The following is a 24,988-nucleotide window of genomic DNA, read 5'->3' as shown; positions in this document are numbered from 1 at the left end:
AGCGCCCCCTGTCGGCCCCGCCCGGCCCCGCCGCCCAACGACTTGGCGGTGGCAGCGTCGGAGGCGTCCCCGGCGCGCGGGCGTGACGTCAGCCGGCCGCCGGCGCGGTGCCGCCGCCATGGGGAAGAGCCGGTCGCGGGCGGCCAAGGCGGCGAGCGTCTTCCGCATCGCCCGCAGCGGCGCCGTGAAGGCCAAGGCCAAGGGCAAGGCGCGGCCCGTCACCTCGGGGCTGAAGCAGGTGAGTGGCGCGGGGCGCCGCCGGGCGGGAGGAGGCGTGCCCGGGGAGCGGCATGGCGGCGTCCCGCCGGAGCGCCGCCGTCCGGCCGCGCCGCCCGGGGGCGAAGCCCCGCGCGGGGCTGGCTCCGGGCCGGGCCGGTGCGGCCTTTCGCCCGCTGGGGCCTCTGCTGCGGGGCGGAGGAAGCGCTCGGGACTGACAGGATAGAGCTGATGTATGGACAGTGCTCTTCTGGGTACGTAATCGCAAAGCAGGCAATTTCCACCTGAAAGTGAGGTTTGTATGTTGATGTCGTCGTCTCTAAAAAGAGAAGGACAAAAAGTTTATTCCACTAAATCTGCGCCACGTGAGACTAGGAGCTGTTCTCCTTCAGGAGCGTCATTTGGAAAGTGCCTGACACGCGTCCTGGGGAGCGTGGTTCCCGCAGCGCGCCTTGGGGCGGGCTCAGGAACTCGGCGCGTAGTGGGTGATGCAGCTTGCTAAATCGGCAGCGAAAGCCACTGAAAATGCATTTTGCATTTTTCTCTGCTGAGCTGGTGCTAATAGCCTGGAGACGAGAAGGCTGCGGGGAGACCTTCTAGCAGCCGAGACCTTCTAGCAGCCTTCCAGTACCCAAAGGGCGCCTACAGGAAAGCTGGAGAGGGACTTTTTACACGGGCGTGTAGTGATAGGACAAGGGGCAATGGCTTTAAACTGAAAGAGGGCAGATTTCGATTAGATATACAGAAGAAATTCGCTCTGAGGGTGGTGAGGCAGTGGAACAGGTTGCCCAGAGAAGTTGTGGATGCCCCATCCCTGGAAGTGTTCAAGGCCAGGTTGGATGAGGCTTTGAGCACCCTGCTTTAGTGGAAGATGTCTCTGCCTGTGGCAGGGCGGCTGGAACTAGATGATCTTTAAGGTCCCTTCCAACCCTAACCATTCTGTGATTCTATGATTCTCCCCTTCAGGGCCCACATTATCCCTAGTCTTTTATCCCTGACGTATCTATAGAAGTTTTTCTTGTTGCCCTTGATGTCTCTGGACAGATTTAGTTCTATCAGGGCTTTAGCTTTCCTAATCTGAACTCTGATTGCTTGGACAATTTCTCTGTATTCCTCCCAGGCTACCTGTCCTTCCTTACCCCCTCTGTAAGCTTCCTTTTTACGTTTGAATTTGTCCAGGAGCTCCTTGTTCATCCATGCAGGCCTCCTGGCTTTTCTGCCTGACTTCCTCTGTTGGGATGCACTGCCCCTGAGCTTGGAGGAGGTGATCCTTGAATCTTGGGCTCCTCTTCCCTCCAGGGCTTTATTCCATGGTACTCTACCAAGAAGACCCCTGAAGAGGCCAAAGTCTGCTCTCTTGAAGGCCAGGGTAGTGAGCTTACTGAGCACCCTGCTTGCCTCCCTAAGAATCTTGAATTTCACTATTTCATGGTCACTACTGCCGAGGCTGCCCTTGATCTTCACATTCCCCACCAGCTCCTCCTTGATGAGAACACGGTCCAGCATAGCACTTCTCCTCATTGTTTTCTCTATCACTTGGAGAAGGAAGTTATCATCCATGCATTCCAGGAACCTCCTGGATTGCCTATGCCCTGCTGTGTTGTCCCTCCAACAGATATTGGGGTGGTTGAAGTCCCCCATGAGGACCAGGGCTTATGAACTTGAGGCTGCTCCTATCTGTCCATAAAGGGCCTCATCCACTTGGTCTTCCTGGTCAGGTGGTCTATAACAGACCCCCACTATAATGTCACCTGTCCTGCTCTCCTTTTGATCCTGACCCATAAGCTCTTTGTTGGCTCTTCATCCACCCCCAGCAGAGCTGCATGCACTCCAGCTGGTCACTGACATAGAGGGTGACACCTCCTTCTCCCTGCTTGTCCATCCTAAAGAGCCTGTATCCTTCCATTCCAACGCTCCGGTCATAGGATTCATCCCACCACGTCTCTGCAATGCTAATAAGATCATAATCCTGCAGGCGTGCACACTCCTCTAACTCCTCTTGTTTATTCCCCATGCTGCGTGTGTTTGCATAGAGGCATTTAAGTCGGACCCCTGATGAAGCTGACTTACTGGCTGGAGTGGTTGGAATTCCTTCCTGCTGCTCTTCAGGTGCTCTCTGCTTGTCACAGGCAAGCCTGTCGTTATCCCCCTCCGCCTTGAAGTCTAGTTTAAAGCTCTGTCAATGAGCCCCGCCAGCTCATGAGCAAAGACCTCATTCATCCCCCTTTGAGAAAGGTGAATCTCACCGGGTGCCAGCAGGCCATCCAGTTATTGGAAAACTAAAAATTGTGGCAGTGACACCAGCCAAGGAGCCATGTATTAATAGACCGGGTGCCTCTGTTTCTTCCAGTGTCACTGCCCGCAACTAGAAGGAGAGAGGAAAAAATAACCTGTGCTCCGGATTCCCTCACCAGTCATCCCAAGGGCTGAAGCCTCTTTTGATCACCCTTGGACTATGTGTTGCAGCTTCGTCACCACCCACATGGAAGAGCAGTCATGGGTAATAGTCTGAGGGCTTTAGCAGGCTAGGAAATTTCCTAGCGGTGCCCTTAACTCGGCTCACAGGGAGGCAGCAGACTTCCCTAAGAGGGTCTGTCCAGCATGTTGGGCCCTCTGCTCCCCTCACAAGGCAGTTGCCTAAAAGTAGTCACCCCTGTCTTTTCTTCCTTGTGGAGGTGGTCGTGATACTAGGGGTAGGCCTTTCTGACCTTGGCAACACCTCTGGTGTAGATGGAGCATCACCCACATCATCCACTGGTGGATTATCCACATCCAGAGCCTCATACCTGTTGTACAGAGGCACCTGGGAAGGCGAAGTGGGCAAGGAGGGGGATTCACCTGCTGTCCCGAGCATGGAGTTGCCTCCACTCACCCCTTTCCTTTAAGCTACTGCCTTCAGTGCCAAAACGATTTCATATTGCTGGTGTTACACCTCCATTTAGTTTAGAGGTTTCTGTATAACAAAGGGAGAAACAGGTTTAAAAACATATTCATGTAAAGTCAGTAGCTTATTAGGAGTAAAATTTTATTCTGTGTGTTTGAAGCTGTATTCTTTAATTCATTAAGCCTTTAGGGATTTACTTACCATTAAGCAGTATAGGAAAATGCTCGGAAAAAATTGTTAGAATAGGTTTACTCCTAAATGGATAAAAGCCCATTGTAACTATTCAAACAGCTTTTGATACAGATACACGTGAGCTACAGAGCCTCTTTCCACGGAGGAGTCCTGCCAGAGTAGCTGAAGGTATCGGGTATTAAAACTGACTGGATCCTTTCAGCATCCCTGTGAAGCCAGAAGATGGTAGCAAGCCCTGATGGAAACCTAAGCTCTTTGTAAATTGCATTGCCCACAGTCCCACCCACTCTGGTTTGAGCTGGGAGCTGAGTCACCATCCAGGTTATTAGGAATTAAACTGCTGATCTGAATAGGCTTGTTTTATCAGCCTCTTGCCACTGCTTTCTTGCTACTAGTTCCCTTGGTCACTCGCTTAGAATAAATGGAATTGTTGTACACATGCTCCGAAATTATGGAAGCTTCGAAAGCAAAATGAATACGTGTAACAGTTCACGGTTTGCTTCTGCCTATGTAAATTGCTGAGAGGTGAATTACAGGGTAACCTTTGGAACAGCAGTAGGTATCTTGAAATTTGGGGTTGCCTGAAGAAGTATGAGCGTGCTTCTGGAACATTTGCAATGTAATGGGCTATTATCTGGCTACAATCCTGTTCCAGCAACAGGTGCTAGGGCTGACATCGGCTGAATTCTAATTTGCTGCAGAGTTGATGGCCCAATGCATCCACTCTGCTCCTCTAGGACAAGATTATTGTCCCCAGAGCACAGCACATGTCTGTATCTTAGCTTTTTCCATTCAAAAGTAAGCATCTTTGCCGAAATAACTTGCGAAGACAGACTTGGGCTAGTTAAGCGAGGCGGAGGTGTGCAGGGACCAGGTACACATCCTGGTCTGCTACAGCCATAGAAGTTTTTTTAAATACTGTAGCAAAATCTGATAGACGTTGGCCAGACCTACACTATGACAAAGTAGGAATGCATGGTGTGATGCTGAAAGGCAAACTACTGGAAAAAACTCAAAATGGTAAGATCATTTACAAATGAAGGAAGGAGACCTTCCTGGAATTCCACTCCAGCTAAGAGGAGCTGGGGGCCTTTCCACAGCCTGGCTTTTATTTTCTCTGTGTTCTGTTTCTGGATCACTGTGGGCACAATAGAACAAGTTTAACTGCTTTCATAATTTTCAATTTATTAGAACATTAGTAGTACGTGACTAGATGATATAATTAAGCAACAGATAAAGTCAAGTTTAAAAACATACCTACTAAAAAGCAATTTTGGAATATATGCATATAACACTGGCTGTATAACAGTTGTACAAAATGGTGCAATTTCACATGCCAATGGAACTTCAGTTAAAAATACCAATGTGTGTGTTTTTTTTTCCCTTACAGATAAACATTAGAAATGCTGAGAAAGTTAGTACCATAAATAAAGCATTTGCTGAAGTTCAGAAAGAAGTACAGCAGCTATCAAAAGGCACTGCAGCGGAACCTCAGAAAAGCCATGAGGTAATTTCCCTTTGTAAAAATCTGAGGAGGTAAATGAAAGGAAAATGCGTGTTCAAAGCATTATATCCTGGCTCTGAGGCTGCAGGCAATTCATGCAGTTGCTTTAAAACTATAAACCCAGCTTTATTAATTTCAGTTGTGTGGCAATGTTGAAATCTGGTTAGCATATTCAAGTGCTATATAACTACTAAAGTCAAGAGGGAAGAGGGTGGGCAGCCATGCCAGAGCATGCTTCTAAAATGTATTTTTAAATTATGTTCTAGCTGGTTTTTAATTGATTTTTTTAAAAAAGATAATTTCAGCTCCAGCTTCTTAATTTGAGACTTATGCCTCAACATGAATAGACACAGAAAGTAAGGATGAACCTTGCTGTTCCGTACCTGAAGCACCTGATAGTGCTTTGAACCAAACAGCTCTGACTCTTTCTGTTCCCAATTCCTAAGCCTTCCTGTTCCGTCATCAGAAGTACCAACACCTGAAGCAGCTATTTCTGTACTAGAGCTCTTGCCTGTAGCACTTCAGGTTCAAGACAGTGTGTCACTCATCTTCCTTTGTCTACTCTATTAAACAGGGCTACATGCAGTCTTGAGCAAGAAGTCATTCACAGAATTTAATTGCAGACAAGCTCCTCTGTATAAAGTCTTTACACTGCCTCTTCCTGATGTACTGAGCATGGTTGGGAGGAGAGAGAAAGTAGTGAGCCAGGACAAAGTACAGATGAATCAATCCATCCTGGCTTTTGGGGGAAGTAGAGGGAGTAGGGAGACATGGACATGATTTGAGTTTTATTTACTGTGTCTGGGATGATCAAATTTCTGTATGGCTGGGAGCAACAGAACGAGTGTCGAATACCTTAAGGAGAAGCTGAGGGAAAAATGAAACATAGGTGACAGTGCCACCAAGCACAGGATGAGGTCGAGCAAGGGTTTCAAGGCAGTTGGTGTCAGTGGCCCTGTCCCTGCTCATTTGCTATTGCATGCAGCCAGGAATTCGGACTATACCACTGCTCCCATGCTGGTAGAATATTGAATTTGATCACTTAGGCTGTAATAGTTTTGTATATTGGTAAAGCTGCAAAATTATGTTGTTGAAAGCACTACCTGAACTAAAAACTGAGCCTATTACCATTTGGCCATGTATGTTACATTACTGGCATGATGCTTTGTCTTTCTCCTGCAGCATAAAGTATTGGGTTGCTTATCTGTCAAGGTTAGTGAATCCTGCAATCCCCCAAATTAATAAATTATGACTGCAAAATTAGCCTAAATTAAACATATAAAGACAAACTAATCTTCTAGACAACATGTATTTATTTATTTATTTTCCAAGCAGAATAAAAAGATATTGCTTCTACTTTCAACTGTAACATTTTTTTCAGGCTTCCGCACATCTGGAAGAGGAACCAGCAAATGTGGATGCTGCCACAAGCCTCTTATCTCAGTTGTAATGAATAATGGACAATGAAGGGATTGCAAGAAATGAACATCAAAACTACTGGTGGCTTTGTTTGTACAATTTTATTAAAAAAATCTTGTTAATATACAAGTATTGGCACACTTCAATACAAACTACAAACAGACCTTTCCTATCATCTAGGAAAGCGGAATGTCAGAAGTCAGTGTGAGAAACTTAAAGTGCTAAAACAGAAGGCACTTCACAAAATTGGTTCACTGAAACAACTTAGCATAACTCGAGTTGATATCCTTCACTTTTCAGCTTGGCAGTGAAAGCTTCAAAATTGATTGAAAGGTTGGAAAAAAATACAGAAAGCTTCTTGGCAGTAAAGCTTCAAAGACAATGCTGTTAACAGTGAGCAAGAAGCCTAATCATTTTTTAAAAAATGATCAAAAGGCTACAAAGTATTTTCACTTTTCTTACTGAAGAAAACTCCAAATAATTGGATTACACAGACGACACTCAGGTGAAAAAACGTGCCAGAATTTTTGATAAAAGCCCTTTTTTCTCATTGTTGAATTTTTTTTTGTGAAGTAGTTAAAGGAAGCAAAAGGAAATATACTCCCAGAGTCAGTGAACTAAGAAGTTATACATTCATTATTCAAATACTTAGGTTATGAAGAAGTCTAGAATGTTATAGTTAGAGGTAGATAAGTAGTCTGGTTGACACAATATCTAATAATTTAGTATCTGCACATCAAAGAGATCACAGACTCCTTCATTATCATCCAGGTTAAAGTTGTAGTCATCTCCGGGAGTAGGAGAGAGTCGTAAGAGAGGAAAAACTGTAAAGCAGGAATAGTTTAGTTTAAATTAAAACACTTGTGGAATATCAGCCCTGTCTCATAATTCAGTATGTTTGTCATCACCAGTATCAGAGTTAGTCTTAGTAATTAAAATAGTCTTGATAATCTGACAAGCATGCTAGGATACATACTGTGAACACCTGCACTGCCTTTAAACTAAGGCAGTAAGTGACGTGTCTACGGGTTTTTTTCTTAGCATATGAAGTGAATTTGCTGGAATGGAGTGATAGCTGGGGAACATGGCCTTAATTTCTCCTTCTGCAGCAGAGAAGCTCCTGAGCAGCTTTTGAAACTTTCATCAGAAAGCCCTCATTTGTATTTATATTCCTTCATCTTGTTACAGTATTGCATATATATCAGCCTTCAAATATTTATCATTTTAAGTAAGGAATTTACCATTATCCCTATTTTACAGTTAAAAAAATGGAGGCTAGCAGTTTTTCTGTGCACTGCATTTCAAGCATGGACTTGAAGCTGTCTTTGGGGAGGGAATGCAAGAAGAGAAGCCTCAGCCCACATGCTGCACCTCAGGAAGGCTAACCTAGCACAGATGGGCTGGGCATGCTGTACCTGCTCTAAAAGCGGAAACTATGTCCATTTTAGCCGTGTATTGGCAGATTCACATAATCCCATCTTGCCCCTCGATCTTATAATTACATGGCTCTTTCTGGATAAGCCCTGAGGGAGGTTGTCTGCTTGAAGGGCAGGTATTAGCAGAGCCTGCTCACAGCAGTGCATTTACAGGGCAAGAGGAATGACGGCAGCCGAGTTCACCTCTTCGCCTGGCACCGTAGCGAGAAGGAGCAGAGAGGCAGGGAGCACATGAACTTACTAGCTGTGGTTCTGCACTCACACGGCCACTGAGGTGCACGAGCAGAAACAGGTGACGTTTGTCTGTTCTGTTAGTGTACCGCAGCTGGCCATCTGTCAGTCTGCATGCAGGCACCTAAGTATGTTCCAAAATGTTTACTCAAAGCTCCTGCAGGAAGCCTGAGGCACAACAGAATTAAACCAGATTTTTTTTTGCTTCTTTTTTTTTAAGGCAGCACTGCAATTGTCAGCCTGTTCTTTCTTTGTTCCTGAATTAAGGACTGGTAGGTTACTCATGCATGTAAGCGCTTGCTGGATTAAGGCTTTCATATTTTGATTGTTAAACAAAACTGTTGCAGAGAATGGAAAGGGAGCAAAGACAAGAACGACGAAGACAGAGGAGGCAGTACAGGGGAAAGAAGTGGTTTCATACTGACTCTTGGCATCAGATTTTACAGACACCTACCAAGAGTGCTGTTCACACGAAAACCGTGCTGCTACTTGTGATTATTAGAAAAGTAGAGATGCTAAATACTTACCGTCAGAAGACATGAGTTCATCAATAATATCTCCACTGATATTTCCTGTGAAAGACAGGAGCTTGTGTTTATGGAAGTCAACACATATTCTCTGCATTAAAACCCTGAATTGCAAAGTGCAGTATGGCTCATGTGCAGCATAGGAGCTGTGCAGACAGTACGCCATGTATATGTAAAATATATTCATCTTTGTATCCCTCAGTTTTTCCTGATACATATCTCCCACTGATCCCTTACAACCCTAAAGCCATGGACAACATGAAGCTTATTTGATGGCAGAGAAAGGTACTTTGCTCAAAATGAGTTTGCTACTTGGCAGTGGCTCAGTGGCTGCATTAGGAGACGAACAAAGGCCTGGGAAAGGCTCTGGGAAAAGTGCCCATCTTTCCCTCTGTGTACCTCATCGGTAGCTTGGTCACAAAGAAGGGCTCAGCAAACTAATAAAAACATTTAAACAGTAACTGCTTCCTCCTACCTGCTGGCTCCTCCATCTTTGCTATGTCGAATGAGTTTGGCTTGAGAATACAGTTAACATCCAGGGGCAGCAAGCCCTGGTAGTCACTTGAGCTAGCTGTAGCTTGGCTGACATCTCCTGAAAGGCTGGGATACAACACCGACTCTGGAAGGCTGGAGTAAGGAGCTGCTGGGGTTGTACTGTTCTGCTGCACGCTGCTGTCTATAGAGACAGAAAGGCACGTTATAAAGCCTGTGATGGTTAAAGGGAGCACAAAAGGCCTGCACCCAGCTTCATCTTTTGAGGAGAACATGGCCAATGTCTGGGATGAGGTGAGGAGTCTCCCCCTTCCAGAGTCACAGATATAATGTAATCAGGACCACTCAGAAACACAGTCTGTATCACTGACAGCGTTTTCTTCGGTCTTTGCATATTACCCTAGTATTGCTATGAAAAAAAATACCTGATAATTCAGGCAGTCTCTCACTGTGGCTCCGTGGAAGAAGGTAAGTGACCTTGTGGCACAAAAGCTGGAACTGGTGCCTGTGTACGTGTCTCAACAAAGTACATGTTCAAATCATATATTCCCTTAGAGGCTGGCAATTTCATTCCATACTGAATTCTGGAGAAGCACCTCCGAATAATTAACAGGACCACAACTAAAACCTGTTCAATGTAAGATGATAAGCTACAAGGGAAGAATCTGTTTCACCAGACAGAAGAGGAAGAGGCTTCTCTGTAACCTCTTGAGAGCTGTTAGTAAGCCCTTGGGGTCACTTCTTAACAGACAGCTGCTACACTAGGCAAATTCTTGATCCTTCCATGATCTACCACGTCTTCTAACAGTTTCTTCTTTCCCTCCAGTTCCTTTCCTCCTCCACCCACGAAGGTAGGAAAATCCCTGGACTCACCTGATGGCGTGTCCACAGCTGATGTTTGCGGTAACTCTTGTGCTTGGTTCAGATCATGTTCTGGTGGATTCTGAGAAGCTGTAGCAGGTTTAAGGGGAGTTGCTGGAACTGCAGTTTGACATGAGGGTTGTGCAAGGTCATCGGGCGGAGGAACTGGAAACACCATGGGCTTGGAGGAGCTTGACTCTTTATTTATAAGCAGCACATGGATAGGTCCTGAACTACTTTTAAGGTTGATCTGGTATTTCTTCTGCCCGTTCTGTCCCTGTAAAGGTGGTATATTATGAAAGTTACTGTTCCTTGAGAACTTGGAACTTCACAAAATACAACAGTAACTGCATAGAGTTAATTCCCACAGAAAGTAAAGATGTCCGAACAGAATTCTCAAACTGATGTACTTTTTACCTCCAAGAAGATAAATACAGTGCTCTTCTAGTTAGATGACTAGGAAGAACTGATAATTGGCACAAACTTATCAAATCATACTCAGGAAAAAAAATATTTAAAACGTGATCTAATAAAGAAAAAAAAAAAAACAAACCAGATTATCAACCTGTAATGTATTTACCTGTCCAGAACACAGTTACAGACGACACAAATATACAATTCTTCTAAGCGCTTAAGTAAATCTTGAATTCAAGTTACATGAGACATAGCAGGGCTACATCTTATCAACGACAATGATAAATAATGATTTCTGTACATTTCATTTCTTCCTTTTAAATGGAGTTTCAGAACAATCCTGGTTGGGACCGAGCATCCTAAACCAGTCGGATATCTCACCCAGACTGAGTGAACACAGGATCATGAGTCAGTAGAAACAATTTCTTCGCTGATTTGCCAGGCCTTCTTTTGGCAAGTTATTTAAGCAATACAGCTAGGACTAGCTTCCTCTAGCACAGTCTCAATGAAACCACTGACTCCACAGCGGCTAATTCAGCAAATAGGTTTTCAGCAAGTATGTTCTAGAAAAAATGAGGATGAGAAAAGTGGGAAAGGAGCCTCAGGGAAGGGGAACCAAAGCAAAAACATTGTTTGAACTTGTCAAGAACTAAAACAGCTGATCTTCGTGTTCATTACCAAAAAGCCAAGAAAACCAACACCCCAACATCACAGCTGCTAACTTTGGTCCCACAGAGAACCTTACCATTGCCTGAACTGATTTCAGCAGAAATGGACAAAGATAGTACCACTGATGAGCTTCATGGTTCTAGCTTTGGATGCTCTTACGATTAATTAGACTGTGCTTAGCCTCACTAAAAATAGCTTGTGAAACTTTTCAGGTGAATTTCAGCCTTCTGCAAGCATAGTGGCTATCAGGCTTCATACAATGCTCTCTCCCAACTATGTAAACTCTATCTTAAACAGAGCACTGCAACAACAACAAAAAAAGAATTAAAGATGGACAGAGGTAAGTCATTTGGCCTCTTAATCTTGTCCATTTGAGCCTTTTGGTTATAGCAAGACTGCTGTCTGTTTCTCTAGCCAGTCTAGAATCATAAGACTAAACATTAACTAAATCTACAACTAAATCTAAAAGGCTTTTTCATAAGAGATGTTTTAACAATACAACAGAGAAATTTGACACATAAAAGTTGCTGCTAATAAGTTCTCAAGGGAATTCATGACAATTATGCCTAATTTGGAAAGTTGCAACATTTAAAAGCAAGAAAGAAGAGAGAGGGCAAAGAAACCCACTATTATATCTTGTTTTTAATAGAAGACAGAGTTACCATTAGTCCATCTAGGTGTACAAAACCCATTTTTTCCCACCCAACCTCTCCTTTCTCAACTGAAACCATCTTTTTTTTTTTTCCCCTCCCTCTCCTGCACACAGATAGAGATAAATCCTCTACTCTAACATAGCTCTTCTTTTCCACTGTCCCTCTAGAACACTCAGGTAAACAAGAAACCAGTACATACCATTTCGGGTATAGGTACTTCTAACTGTGTACCACAAGGTGCTTGAATTGCTAGAAGTGTGTCTCCTGGTTAAACAGCAATTTTAAAGAAAGTGTTAAGTGTGCATATTTTTCTTAAGTCTTGCATGGTATCCACTCAAATGAGATATGGGAATTCTCTATGGTCACTTAAAATAGTGCGTAATTCTAGCATAAATAAACTTGTGGTGGGACTTGCATACTCTCGTTAAGATCTGAGTATATCCTATACTATAAATCACAGAATTCCAATACTTAGACCATAGTTGCAAGAACCTTTTCCATAGCAGTACAAGATTTACCATTTCCTTTACCTGTTTGTTACTATCCCCGGATCTCCTAGTTGTATGCGTAACATGAGGTGAAAATATTTAACCAGTTTCATTTCCAGCTAAACCAGCTCTCTGGTCCAGCTCACTTTCTGGCTTTGAAGAATGGTGGTAGTACAGAGAGATTTAACAGAAGGAAGGAAGGGTCTTAATGATTGTCTTCAGTGCCAGCATTTCCCAGTGTCTAAGCTCGCAGCTTCTGCAGCACATACAACTGGGATGTATGAGCTGGCTGTCAAACACCTGTGGCTTACTATGTGCACTATAATGTATTGGTTAAAGTCAGGAGATCACAATCACATCAACAGCACTGGCACAACCTGCCTTACACTGCAAGTCACTCACCTACCTGCACATCATTTCCCCTGTGTCCCTTAACTCGGAATAATGCTTTTCTTTCTCTGCCTCCTGAGAGATACTTGCACGAAGTGCTATGTGACTGGTGTACTAGTGTCTCTGCATTTTGTAACGACTAACTCTTTTCAGTAACAGCTCATTTTCGTTAAACTCTGCAGTAGTTGTCTAATCTTGCATTTTTATTCAAAAACAAACCCAACCTTCCTTATGGCAAAGAAGAGATGGTTCTGAGTCTAGCACCAATCTTCTCTTGGGTGCCCCAGGATCAGGAAAGGATGTCAAGGGAAGTAACTTCTGCCTGCAATTCTCAGCAATTTCTTCAACCTCCTGTACACTAGGAATCCTTTTGATTTAGTAGCAATGCCCCATCATTGAACTTCAGCTGGCTCCATTCATATGGCACCCTCAACAGCTCCCTCTGGCCGCAGCTGCCACCGGAAAATTTTAGGAAATTTGGACCTGCCTGGTCTTTCTGGTGGGTTGGACCAACATGCCCTGGCCCTGGTTCCGTTAATGGCCCGAGGCAAGCTGCTGCAAAGTATGAATACAGAAAAAGACATCCAAAACCACTACCCTGAAAACAGCTGAACTTCCATTCTGCACAATCTGTGACTACAACTAGGAAATGCCAGAACTTGCTAGTTATGAACATCATGAGAAATATCTACTTAGCACTGATCCCTATTAAATACCTTTTCTAAATTCAGAATACTTGCAGGGAAAAAGCAGGTTAGTTAGCAAGTTAGTGCTCAAGAGGAAGATCAGGAAATCCCTCACTTTAAGAAATACAGCCCAGCAGCAACTTACCATTGAAGCAGTTACAGATATCTTCATGGGTTACATATGAAAATGTAATTTATGTCAAGGAACTTTTTTATTAAAGCAACACGAAACTGATACTCATTGCCCTTTAAAAGAAGTTTGTCCAAACTGAGCCTAAATGATAAACTTGCTGCTGTTACTCGGAGGCATAATTAAGGCATGATTTCTGGCTTTCAGAATGGCTAATTAAAAATAGTGGAGTTCTGTCTTTAAAAGAAAAAAATAATCTATATCTGTGAAGAAAATACAAAAAGGAAAAAGTTGTGTAGCCTGAATGAGAAGTTTCTTCTAAAAAAAGAGAAAATGTAAAATCTTGTTTTGAAGAATACCATTTACCTCATGAACTTGACAATACAGAATTCAAGAATGTATCAGGACTTCCCAGAATCACACAAAAATACTGCCAGAGGGGACTTGAGAGTTCATCTGCCATCCCATTCCACCACCTCAAGGTAGGATCAACTGTTAATGACATTCCAGACAGATGTTTGCCTCCCCTTTTCTGAACAACCTCCAGCGATGGATATTCCACCACCTCCCTGGGGCACCAATTCCAGTGCTAGCTCTCCCAAAGGCAAGTTTCTCCTAACATTTAACTTCCATCTCCTTTGTTACAAAATCCATTTTACAGTTTCTACAGAGCAACTCAGGTAATTTTTAAGTACTTATCACTAGTGCTATAGGTAAGAAGGGCACTTTCCTGCTCCCAACCTCGGGTGTCTGTTTTGCTCAATATCTTGCAAGACAGCTAAACACATGGTTACAAATAACATAGCTGAAGTCTCTGCTTATGGAGATATTTTATTATCAGGAAATATAACACAAGATATTTTTCCAGTTTTAAATCCAACAAGCTTCAGGACTTCGTCATCTCAATTTATCTTTGAGTGACGGCTTAATCTTTCCAAGAGAAGGAAGCAACACAAAAAGAGATTAATGTAAAGCACCACTAAGCAAATATAAATTTGAGTGCTGGAAAATAATATAATTAATTTAAAATAAGACACCCGGATTATACTATGGACTTAAAAATTACTGCCATATATATGTTATATATATATTATTTTCAAGTTGCCAATCATACAGTCATAGAGGTTAAAAAGTCATGTAAATAAGATTTATATGTTCTTTCTTTTTGAACCAAACCCAGAAAAAAAAAAAAAATGCCTTTCCTTGCTTCTGGATAAAATGGGCTACTACATTACCCATAACCTATGCTTTAACTGTTGCTTTAATTCTAGTTCAATTCATTTAAAAGGATATTGGTGGTTTGTAGAATCATCCATGACATTCTTGATACTTTGCTGTAGCCACAGTTTCTGCTGATCCAGTTCTTTTTCTTTTAGCTCTAGATCTTCAATTTCAGCTTCCAGATACCTCAGCCTGTCTATGACTTCTTTTGTATTGCAGCCAGCACCTACTCCTCTTAAAAAGGTATAAAAGTTCATGAAATGACAAATGAAAATCTGAAGCAAACATGCAAAGATAATTTCTTAAGACTAAACATTTTGAAAATCTCCTAATATTCAACATAAAGGAAATGAGCATGTACCCTCCCAGCAGTGTTTTAACAGAAAAATAAAAATTCTTAACTTCAGATCCAATTTAGAATTCTCCTCTGCCTAAATTTAGTTTCTTTTGGAATGTATCTTTTTCTGCGATTGGAGCTGGTTTGCAGGCTCCTTCTCCTTCTCTTCTTAGCTTGACCTTCCACCTTCAGCAACGCAAGAGAAAATAGGCAAGAACTACAGGTGGGTAGGCAGGCAGAGACAGCATGTCCCGATACCCTTCCCGGCTTCACCTAGAGTAAATTTTTCAACCACAATTGCTAGTTATAAAGTAGCACTAAAAGTTTTCTGAAAGTTTCTCTCCTGTATGCTGTAAACTTGATTTTATGTATCAAAGATGCAAGTTAAAGGGAAGATTTGCAAGTTTACTGTGATTCCAAAATGTTGTATTGCTCATTTGCTGAGTGTAAGGTTAATTTTATGGTGTGTCATATCTAGTCAGAAGTGGAAGGAGGCAATTTTTGTTGCTTCTGAGTGCGTAAAAATCAGCAGAATTGACAGAACTTACTTCCACTGAATGCTGTTTTTTGACTTCTTCTCAATGAGATCAATCCCCTCCAAAACGTTGGTGATATCATAGATCCTTCTCTTCTGCCTCACAGCCAGGGTGTCAGCAGCCTGTCATGAGAAGAATGACGAGTATCAGCAACTTGCATGCCGAGGGCAAAAGACACCGTTGAGCCATTCCCTTGGAAAAAAGCCAAATAACATCACTCTGAAGGGAGAAGGCTCAGCTCTTCAAGAGCCAGGCGTTCAACCATTAATTCCGAAGTCCAGCACCTGCACGTAGCGCTACAAAGCATGGCGAGAGAGTCCCCTCCTCGGAGGGGAGTCTTCACGTGGGCAGCCGAGACCGCCGTCAGTGTTTGGAGCACGCGCTATCCAACTGCATGGAGGAGCCTGAAATGATTTTTTCAGAAGGAGGGGGAAAAGTAGGGAAGGCAGACAGCAACACCCCGCAGCGGAACAAGCCTCTGAAAGCAACGACGTATTAAGTTTATCATCCCTTCCGCTGACACTCGAGGTATCGCAGACTTTGGATTAAACTGTGCCGGGAGACAAGCCGACGGGGCTGTAATGTCACAATTTCTCTGAAGGAGAGCTGCGATACCTCAAAGGCAGCATCGTCCTCTCATGTTTCGCTGCACGAATCCACCTTGCAGCATACCTGGGCTCGCTCAATCTGTCACACCGAGTACTGGGAGCCGTTTCACAGCCACCAGAATGCCGGTAGAGCTCACAGGGATGCTCGCCGCTGCCACACTGTCGCTTATGGATCACGGCTAGCGAGCCCGTGCGCCTGCGTGCTGCCACAGCTTGTCACTCAAAGCCAAGCAGTGTCAGGCAGAGGAAACAGCCTGCCTCGTGCCGTAATTCTCTCCATGGTGACCCTTACGTACCTGCTGATGCAAAGACTTAACACAAAATAAGCAAACTCGAGGTAGTCGTGCCTTCCACACCCTCATCTCTTTGATGCTGTAAGGCGGCTCAAGTTCAAAGAGTATTAGCCACAGGAGGGAAAGCAGAGAGGCGTCTGACTCTGTAACTACTCGGGACACTCAGATACATTTAATCCCTTGTAATCACTGTATTAAACAGATTAAAAGAAAAAAAAAAAGAAGAAAAATAAAGAGAAGGATAGCTGGTAAAAACCTCTGCATCTCAAATCTGAACTAATGCTTAAAGCCAGCTCATTTCCACTATAGGCACATCATAATTTATTTCAGTTTGTCCAACAATCTATTAAATGAATGCTTTTAGTAAAGTAGCCTGTATGAACAGTAAAACCTGAGACAACCACAAATAGGAAGGAAAACCAAATCCATTTTATAGCAAAGTCCATATAACTCCTTTTACAGTATTTTCTGAACGGTAAACAGACTTACTAATCTTCCAAAGAAGTGACACTTTCCTATTAGAAAGTTAATTACTAGGACTTGGTAGTCCAATTTATACTGGTGAATGTTTTGCTTGTGAAGTAAAACTAAAGGAAAACATGAAAGAAGACTGGAGATTAAAAAAAAATACACTCTTATAGCCCTGAAGTATAAACACTGCTCTTTCTCCTGGACAGTGATGTACCTACTAAACAGGGTTTCTGCTGATACTGTTATGAAAATTTATGTTTTAAATGGTCTTCTGTAGCTGTCTGTTAAAATCTTTTCCTATCTAACAAAACAAAATGCATACAAGTACATATAAAGCACAGGCTTTAGTTCTGTCCAACAGGCTTTTCAATCACTTCTATCAGCAGGCATGCACCTGCTATCTTAACCTGCTATTTTTGCTGTACGCATACACACCGCTTACAACGACTGCAAAAGAAACCTTCGAAATCTAGGAAGTGACAAAATTGATGCCGCCTGTGCAATGTTTAATCAACGCCCTGTATATCTCACAGTCTTCAGAGGCACAATTTCTACAAGCTCTCTACATTATTCAGTGCAAGGAATGGACAGCACGCATTTAATCAGCTGCTATTCTGATTAATTTCTGCTTTTTTTCCCATTGCTCAACACATGGACCTAGGACTTAGCCTACCACTGATGGGCTGAATGATGAAGAAACTGCTCTGAAGACGGATTTCACTACCTCATGCGTTTTTCCAAGATGCCCGTCTGTCCAATATATATAAATGCTTTACTGATCTTAATGTATTTTCAAACCAAAGTTTAAGACTAAAAAAGGTCACTGATTTTGAGTGCCCAACTTCAGATGTTTCAAAGTTGGAGTTGTCTCGGTACTCTAAATTCTGTTGCATTTTCTATGCCCAAAGCAGAGCCCTCATTAACACCAGCAGTCAAGATTCACTACTGCTGCAAAGCCGGCTCCAGAACCCCAGGTTAGGGACAGAGAAAATGAAGGATCCAAGTTACATACATATTTGGCTTGACTAGCACTGTGTATAATTCAACCACAGCTACAAATTCCAACAATGAAATCAAACTGGGGCCAGTCTGGAAAGTTTAAATCAGACATTTACTAACTTTCTGGTGCTGGTCTTATAAACTAATTATCTTCTCAAAATTTTATGGGGTGTTTCACAGATATTTTCAAAACCAATTGAAAAGTTCCTTCCCAACACTCTAGCAGTTACCAATGTAACACCTCCTGGTAGGCACATGGCTCAGAAATGAATTTCGGGCATTTAGTTCCTCCACATGAACCATGTGATAATGACTTCAATAATTAAAAGAGCCTCTTGAGACCTTTAAACCAATCTCCTGTTGTCAAAACCACTTATAAAACTCATCATTTCCCAGCCTATGGTTGAAGCAGATCTAGGCAGTGTAAGAAAGGGGCATCTACCACAATGGCCCTGTTAAGATGGTTGAATGTAGCTTCCACGTTCCTTCCTCCGAATCATTTGTATTTGGAGTTCCTTCATAAAAATCTTTTTAACATAAAGCTGCTGTACTCTAGTCATTCCTTCTTGTATCTCCTCATACTTTGAATGTGTATGTATCCAAGACTAGCACTATATGAGTATCTCACAGACACGTTCTGAACTGGAAGAAAAACATCTAAGCACAGTGCTTCTGTTCTGCGTGCATTCAGATGGTACAACTTCTGGAACACAGAAAACGTGCTGTTCAGCACTGTTCCAGTTGCAGGCATGCCCCACCTCCCCCCCCGCCCAAACCCCTGCCCTGAAATAAAAAAAAAAAAAGACAATCAGAAAGAGGATAATCAAGAGTTTGGGTGCATTCCCACACAACTACTTCTCTGCTCCCTGGGAGCTGACAAAAGGCAGCAGGAATTATCAGCGGCTCATTCGCTGCGTTAGCACCAACGAGCAGAGGAATTCGCCAGAGCACCATGGCAGGGTCATAACCGAGAGGCTTAACAAAGCAGAAGGCCAGTAACGCCTGCTTCCTCTCCATGTGTCAGAGCAAAGAGGTCCTGCGTCTTCCGGACTGTGCCCATAGCAGATGACACCACCTTCTCCCCAAGAGGACTGCCAACAGTTCAGTGGGAGTTCTAAATGAAACGGCGTGCTTGGCAACCTGTACGGAAAACTACTGAGGATCACTGCACACATAAAGGTTAAGGGAATATAAAATTTAATGGATAAGCTTTTTCCTGTTCTATGGAATAGGGCAAGTGTAAGGCAGCTGCTATTTGCTCCTGATCATTACATTTCTAAAGGTAGTAGGAAACCAGCAGATTTCAGAGTACCTGATGTTTTGCACCAATGATCAGAAACACTACTTAACTGTCTGTATAGCAGGGACAGCGTTCTGCTATAAACCAAGTCCATTTAAGAAACCAAGGCAGAAGGAATTACATGCTACTGAAGAGAAAGAATACACGATGTTTTGGGAGTCATTTCAGTAGCTTATCCCTTATTCACTCATCTTGCTCTTTTTCTCTCTTTCCTGCAATTTGTGGGTTGCTGCATATAGGAACTTTCCTTTCTTTCCCTTCCATCTCATCCCTTAATGTTTTAAGCTTATTTCCATACCTAGATTTGTTTATACAGGGTTATTCAGGGACAGTTATGCAATTATTAGAGAACAGCTGTTTGATTTTTAAGTAAGCACTCTAGAAATCCAATTCCAAGTAAAGAAAATCCTCACTTCCACTCCCACGAGTTGTCAGATGTTAGCCGAGAAGTGCGTAGCACTAAAACATTTCCAAAAAACAGTTTAGCCTACAGAACTCGAAAGGCTCCCTGCACCTAAAGCGAGGAACAGTGACCACACACAGGATGATGCATCACTACTGCTTCATGGTGGGTCAACACACGTGTCCCAAAGTATCTTGTTACAGACAGCTTAACTATAATTATAGATTTATCCAAAAATCACCAGGAAACGTCCTATAGAACAACTTTTCATTCTCAATTGCTAAATCACAAAGCCAGAAGTACACTTAATGTTTCCATATTATATTTTCTTCATAGCGCACTGCTGGTTTTGCTACAGAAATACTAACCAGCAGCACATCAGGCAGTCAATACCTGTCAGGAGGGAGACATCTGAAGATATTCACCACACGAATCGTTTCTTGGAACGCTCCGTTCTGTTTCAAGACCGTCCTGTTCTTCGCTTCCCTGAGCGCATCGACATAACGCGCATGCTGGTCTTCCTTTTTCCTTAGATATGTGGCTAATTTAAGAGAAATGCCGGTTACAGAAATGTGTGTTCTGACTCACTGTTTATGAAAGTACCAACGATTTATTCTTTTCAGTTAGAATTCACTTCCAACACACGGTATCCTGTAATTCAGAAACTAGTCTCCAATAGGTCTTGAGCAGAAACATCTATGACTTGTTGCAATGCCCACTTACTTTTCCCTGGCTATCAACCCTTCCATTCTCTCTGGGTGGATGCCTTCCTCACAAAAGGGAATGAGAAACATCATCCTGTCCCTCTACACAGCTCAACTTTGTTGTTCAAATCCATCCTCTTTGGCCCTGATGTCTTACAAATTGAGTATGTTTTTTTTTTCGCAGACTGACCTGGAAGACATCGCAGCACATGACAGATAAAGTAACCTGCACAACAACTCCCAAGATGTGACAGCTCAGTTCCGTTTTACTAAAGAAAAAGGCAGTTAAATACAAAGAAGTTAATCAACTTGTCCAGACCACTAAAGGAAGAATATAAAACCTACCAGTGTCCCTCTCAAGTCCACCCTGAAGTTTCACTAACCACAGTAACACCACTGAAGCGCTTGCTCTCTGCACAGGGATGCCCCAAAAAGCTCCGAGAACACCATTCACCTCCTGGAGCCCATTAAGAATAATCAACAAATAAGGTCAGTTTTCCAGAAAGGACCTGAGTAACCAGAGCGCTAAGCCAGGCCCTTACTGCACTCTGCTGAACTCCTCAGCACTTTGCTGAGGTCCATCACCAACCGGGCAAAATACGCTTTTGCCTCGACGCGCTGCACACCCCGACAGCCCGCAGGGCCCGGGCACAGCCCCTGGCATGGGCACAGCCCCGGCACAGCGCGGCCGGACGCTGCAGGGAACCGGCCAGCGGGGGCACCTCGCCAAGGGCCCCTCCTGAGACAGGGCGACCTCCCGATACGGGGACCTCGAGCAAGGTCGTCTCGTCCCGGGGCTTCACCGCGGAAGTCCTCCCGCTGCCGCCCGCGGTCCAACGCCATCACGGCTCAGTGGCGACAGGCAGCAGAGGCGGGTGACGATGATTTGCCACCAACCCCGCCAATTAAGCAGCATTTATACGTATTAATAAAAAAAAAAAAAGCACTAAAAAGGCAATGGTCTATTCTTCAACATCGTTTTCCCTTCGCTAAAAGGACATCGAGGGGGACGGGTGAGAAATAGTTTTAAATGACGGCCCGTACTGAGCCAGCGCACAGAGCAACGCAGGAGAATAAAAATAAATCGGGGAAAAAAAAAAAACAAAACAAACAAACAGTGACCTACATTTTACGCACGGTAACCATTTTAACCTCGTTAAAAAGAGGCGGAACGCGTCTCTGAGCCGGCAGCGGCGGCTGTCAGCCACCACCGGGCAGCCGCAACCCGTCAGCGGCCGCGGCACCCCGCGCCGCCCGGAGAGAGGAGCAGGGAGCGAGCGGGGGGCCCGGCCCAGCCCGGCCCGGCCCCCGCGCTGCGCCGCCCTCCCCGCGGCGAGGCCCGGCGGTGCCGCGGGCGCCGTCGCCCCGCCGCGGGCAGGCCGCCGCCATGGCGCCGCCGCCCCGCCCCGCCCTCGCACCGCTTTGAGGTCCAGCACGCCGTCCTTGGCCTCCTGCAGCAGCGACACGAACTTGGTGGTCAGCAGCCCCAGGCTCTTCTCGTGGCGGCTGCTCCCGCCGCCGCCCGCCGCCTCGGCCGCCGCGGCCATGCCGCCAGCGCGGCCGCCCCGCCGCGCCACGTGTCGCGAATGCCGCAACGGCCCGAGCCCGGAACGGAGCGGCGCGGCGCGGAGCGGCGGCCCGAGGGCTGCGGCGGGAGGGGCGGCGCCGCAGGAAGTGACGCCGCCGCCGTTGCCTGGACACCGGCATGTTTGGGCCGCGGGGGGCGAGGGGCTGCCCGCCGGGAACGGGCCGCGACCGCCCCTCGGGGCTGCGGCTGAGGGACGGACGACGGGTCCGGCCCGGGGCCCGTCCCCCCGAGGGGGCCGGCGGAGCGGCGCTCCTCTGCCCTGCGGCCTCCAGCCGGCAGAGGCGGGGGCGGGACGGGCAGCCCCGCGGCGTGCGGGACAAGAACTACCCTTGGCTTTCGCCCCGGCTTCCCCAGGGCGGGCACGGCTGCGGGAGCGCGGCCCGACCCGCCGCGGTGCCGGTTGCCCGGCCGAGGGTGAGGCGCCGCTGCGCGCCCCGGTGCGGGCCGAGGTGGGCCGCGGGCGGCGCAGGCCTGAATGTCGCCTCAGCAGGGGAGGACCCGGGCCTCGGCGACCGACCCGAGTGCCCCTGCGAGCCAGCCTTCCCCCTGCGAGCCAGCCTGCCTTCCCCCTGCGAGCCAGCCTTCCCCCTGAGCAGTACGGCCTCGTCACTTGTCTCACCGTTTGCTTTTGATACAAAAACACTTACAGTAATCGCAAACTAGGCTCTCCCGTCTCCTGAGGCAGGACCCAGGACACGCCGATGTTCCGGCGAGAAGCACCAAGAATTTTGGGTGCTTACACCGTCCGTGCACTGGTGTCCAAATATACTCGGCCTTAGCTTTCGCTCAGGTACACCTCTTTCCTTCAGTTGCCATCAGATAAAAGCAGAGAAGCTTTAAAGTCCATGTAGCGTTAGGAATTTGAGAGATGCACTTGAAGAAAGCAAGCCTGCTGGGACAAGACCCTCGGGTACCTCACCACACGAGGCAGTGGGGCACGTTGTGAAGGGACGTTGCACTGAAGGTGGGTGCCATGCCACGTTGGAGCTGTACCTTCACAGACAATGGCATGTTCTGGGCAATATATGTATGTGTGGGAGCAAGCAGGTATGCACTCCCTCTTGACCTTAAAACATTTTCCTCTGGGTCTCCAGTGGCACAGGAATTTCCTGACTGATCACACAGTCAATATTGATTTAAATAGATCCATTATCTTGTCTGGAAATCAAAACAAAGCAGAATCCAAAAACGGAATCAGTTTTAAATTGTCATGATTAATGCAGAAGAACATGCTTTGCATCTGACAAGGAGAGAATTCACATTTTATTTAGATTTTTATTTTATGTATTCAGTTATACCTTTCAGTAATCTCAGGCTGAAGTTTATCCCCGTGAATAGGTAAATTTGGCACAGCTTTGATCTGTGCCATATTTTTATTCTTTTATCCTTTTGAGGCCTTTTCCCAAGGTAGAAGTAATTTAAATACCTATTAAAAAGTTCTAAGGAAGCCACGTAAGCACAGAGGGAAACAATTGCAAAGGTAGAAGTAGCCACATAAAAACCAAACAATCCAAGCACTGCTAACGGGTGTATGTGCCCAAGTGCTGTAGTATGAGATTTCTGAGCCATGAGCAAGGAACAAAAGTTATGTTAGAAGCAGTGATGGCTTCCTATGACAAAACCAGAAAATAAGCTTCAGAATGAAAATTCTGGAGGAAAAAATCTGATATTAATAAATTGCATCAGGGTAATGGCAAGTTCTTTTACCTTCCTGGTGCATTCCAGGTATTCATTTAGTTCACTCCAAGGCGTAGCTTGGTTAAATAAGCAAAGAAAGCAGCGCACAAGGAAACACTGGATAAACGTGACAGAAAAGCACTCTGAAGAGCCACAGAAATGCTGCAACCTTTCTGCACGAGTGGCATCCGTGTAAACCCTGTAGAACAGCTTTCCAGGTAAGTGTTTCCTCACATAACGTGGCTTCTGAAGAAGCAAGTGTGCAGAGCACGAGGTAAGAATACGTTTCCCAATTGTGTGTTTGGATAACATTGATCTATTTGTATCAGAGAATCGAGATCACCGGGAAGCCAGTAGACCAACAAACTAGGCTAATTTTAAACTTTACAATAAAATTTACTAGGCTGACATTCATTATCCCAATTGTGCTAAGAGTTTGTTCCTACACCTTGCTATCCATTACCACTGTGTATTAATTTTTACATATTATCGACCGTTAGCACGGATTCAAAGCAGTCAGTCCGGAACAGCTGTATCCCACCTGAGCCGGGAGTATACAGTACCACAGAGCAGATGCTTCCTTGTCGGCGCTGATGGCTCCGATCCTTGGTGGTCTCCGAACTCAGATGCAGGAACTCTGGACGCAGGGAGACAGAGCTGAAGCAAGATGTCTTCTTTCTACCTCCTCCCGCAAATTTGGGATCTTACCCTGTGGTAAAACTGTGCAATCTCTAGGCCACTCCTCGCCCTCCACCTCCACGCTGGGACAACGTTAGTTACTGTGCGAAGCGGAGTGGGAGTGTTGTTTTCCCAGTCCGCTGCAGGTGCCGTATTCAGTTGTTGGGCTGTTTTTTTCGTTTTGCTTCGCTGCGGCTTCCTTTCTCAAAGCAAAAGCAGTCTGTTCCCAGCTCTCAAGGCCGTGCTTTGTCAGAGACCGGCCACTGACCAGCATTGAGTTGTTTTTTTGCTGTGGCCACTGCTTTCAACTTGTGCCCAGGTTTTCAAGGCCTGTGTTACATCCCACGCTCCAGCTGCACTTCGCTCACCAGGCAGCTGCCATCAAGCTCTGGTTCCCACGGCAAGTTCTCACAACAAGCTGGTAACACCTCGCCGTGTGCGGTCAGCCGAAGGCCAGGGCCTTTCTCCAGCACTCGTGCTTTTACTGGGCTGCTGGGCACAGAGATGCCTATACAGTTACACCGTACGGTGTCCCTGTGCCTGTTCTGAACAAGCCGATGGAAAAGTCGGCTTAGGGACTTCTACTGTCATGGGAGCAGCAGGAGTCTGCTTCAGCTACTGCGAGGTGGGAAGAAATAGCTCCACCTGGTGTACCAACACACAACTGATTTTACTACTAAGTGTGCTGGTGTAGTACAATGACAGTTCAGGATCTTCTGAGAACAAGCAAATAAAACTCCGCCTGAGTACAGCGGAGATGGGAAAGTCTCCATCATGAAAGGAGCAGAACAATCATATTAACCTAAGGCTTATCATTAGCTTCCATAAGAAGCTGTTAGTTTATTATCTCCTATTTTTCAAAAGCCTGCTACGAAGCCTAGTGCTGCAGAGAACCAAAATATGCTACCAAAAAAGCTGCTCTAAGTTGCAGGACTCATGCATGTTTCAGCGGTAGTGGTGCACTAAATGTATTTTCAGGTA

General features: G+C 45.1%; 2 protein-coding genes across 3 annotated transcripts; one reads left to right on the top strand and one right to left on the bottom strand.

Annotated features, from left to right (window-relative positions):
* Nucleotides 1-118: 118 nt before the first annotated feature.
* On the top strand, nucleotides 119-6,344 carry RBIS (ribosomal biogenesis factor). The gene is made up of 3 exons (XM_086608714.1): nucleotides 119-238; nucleotides 4,683-4,799; nucleotides 6,178-6,344. Exons 1-3 carry the CDS (start codon nucleotides 119-121, stop codon nucleotides 6,244-6,246), a joined length of 306 nt encoding a protein of 101 aa, XP_086464840.1. The 3' UTR covers nucleotides 6,247-6,344.
* Nucleotides 6,345-6,389: 45 nt separating this feature from the next.
* On the bottom strand, nucleotides 6,390-21,611 carry E2F5 (E2F transcription factor 5). 2 transcript variants are annotated; one of them, XM_086608712.1, is made up of 9 exons: nucleotides 21,483-21,611; nucleotides 15,299-15,408; nucleotides 14,486-14,647; nucleotides 13,208-13,251; nucleotides 11,698-11,762; nucleotides 9,775-10,039; nucleotides 8,885-9,085; nucleotides 8,410-8,454; nucleotides 6,390-7,039 (listed from the first exon to the last, which is right to left on the bottom strand). In XM_086608712.1, the coding sequence occupies exons 1-9, from the start codon at nucleotides 21,609-21,611 to the stop codon at nucleotides 6,930-6,932; spliced, it is 1,131 nt and encodes a 376-aa protein (XP_086464838.1). In that variant the 3' UTR covers nucleotides 6,390-6,929. The 2 variants fall into 2 exon arrangements, with proteins under 2 accessions (XP_086464838.1, XP_086464839.1); XM_086608713.1 differs by lacking the exons at nucleotides 15,299-15,408; nucleotides 21,483-21,611 and having other exon boundaries at nucleotides 8,885-8,887; nucleotides 14,486-14,547.
* Between the last annotated feature and the right edge of the window lie 3,377 nt (nucleotides 21,612-24,988).

This window comes from Tauraco erythrolophus, chromosome 3 (assembly GCF_009769465.1).
Source record: "Tauraco erythrolophus isolate bTauEry1 chromosome 3, bTauEry1.pri, whole genome shotgun sequence".
NCBI lineage: Eukaryota > Metazoa > Chordata > Aves > Musophagiformes > Musophagidae > Tauraco > Tauraco erythrolophus.
Note: the sequence above shows the minus strand (reverse complement) of the source record. Positions and strands in the feature narration are given on the sequence as shown.

Bases quoted from the DNA above. Each gene is read 5' to 3' on its own strand.
- RBIS (XM_086608714.1), top strand. From the start codon at position 119: ATGGGGAAGAGCCGGTCGCGGGCGGCCAAGGCGGCGAGCGTCTTCCGC. The intron at 239-4,682 runs GTGAGTGGCGCG...TTTCCCTTACAG, and splicing joins TCACCTCGGGGCTGAAGCAG to ATAAACATTAGAAATGCTGA. The intron at 4,800-6,177 runs GTAATTTCCCTT...CATTTTTTTCAG, and splicing joins AACCTCAGAAAAGCCATGAG to GCTTCCGCACATCTGGAAGA.
- E2F5 (XM_086608712.1), bottom strand. From the start codon at position 21,611: ATGGCCGCGGCGGCCGAGGCGGCGGGCGGCGGCGGGAGCAGCCGCCAC. The intron at 10,040-11,697 runs GTATGTACTGGT...CCACCTTTACAG, and splicing joins AAGTACCTATACCCGAAATG to GGACAGAACGGGCAGAAGAA. The intron at 8,455-8,884 runs GTAGGAGGAAGC...TGTCTTTCACAG, and splicing joins AAAGATGGAGGAGCCAGCAG to GAAATATCAGTGGAGATATT.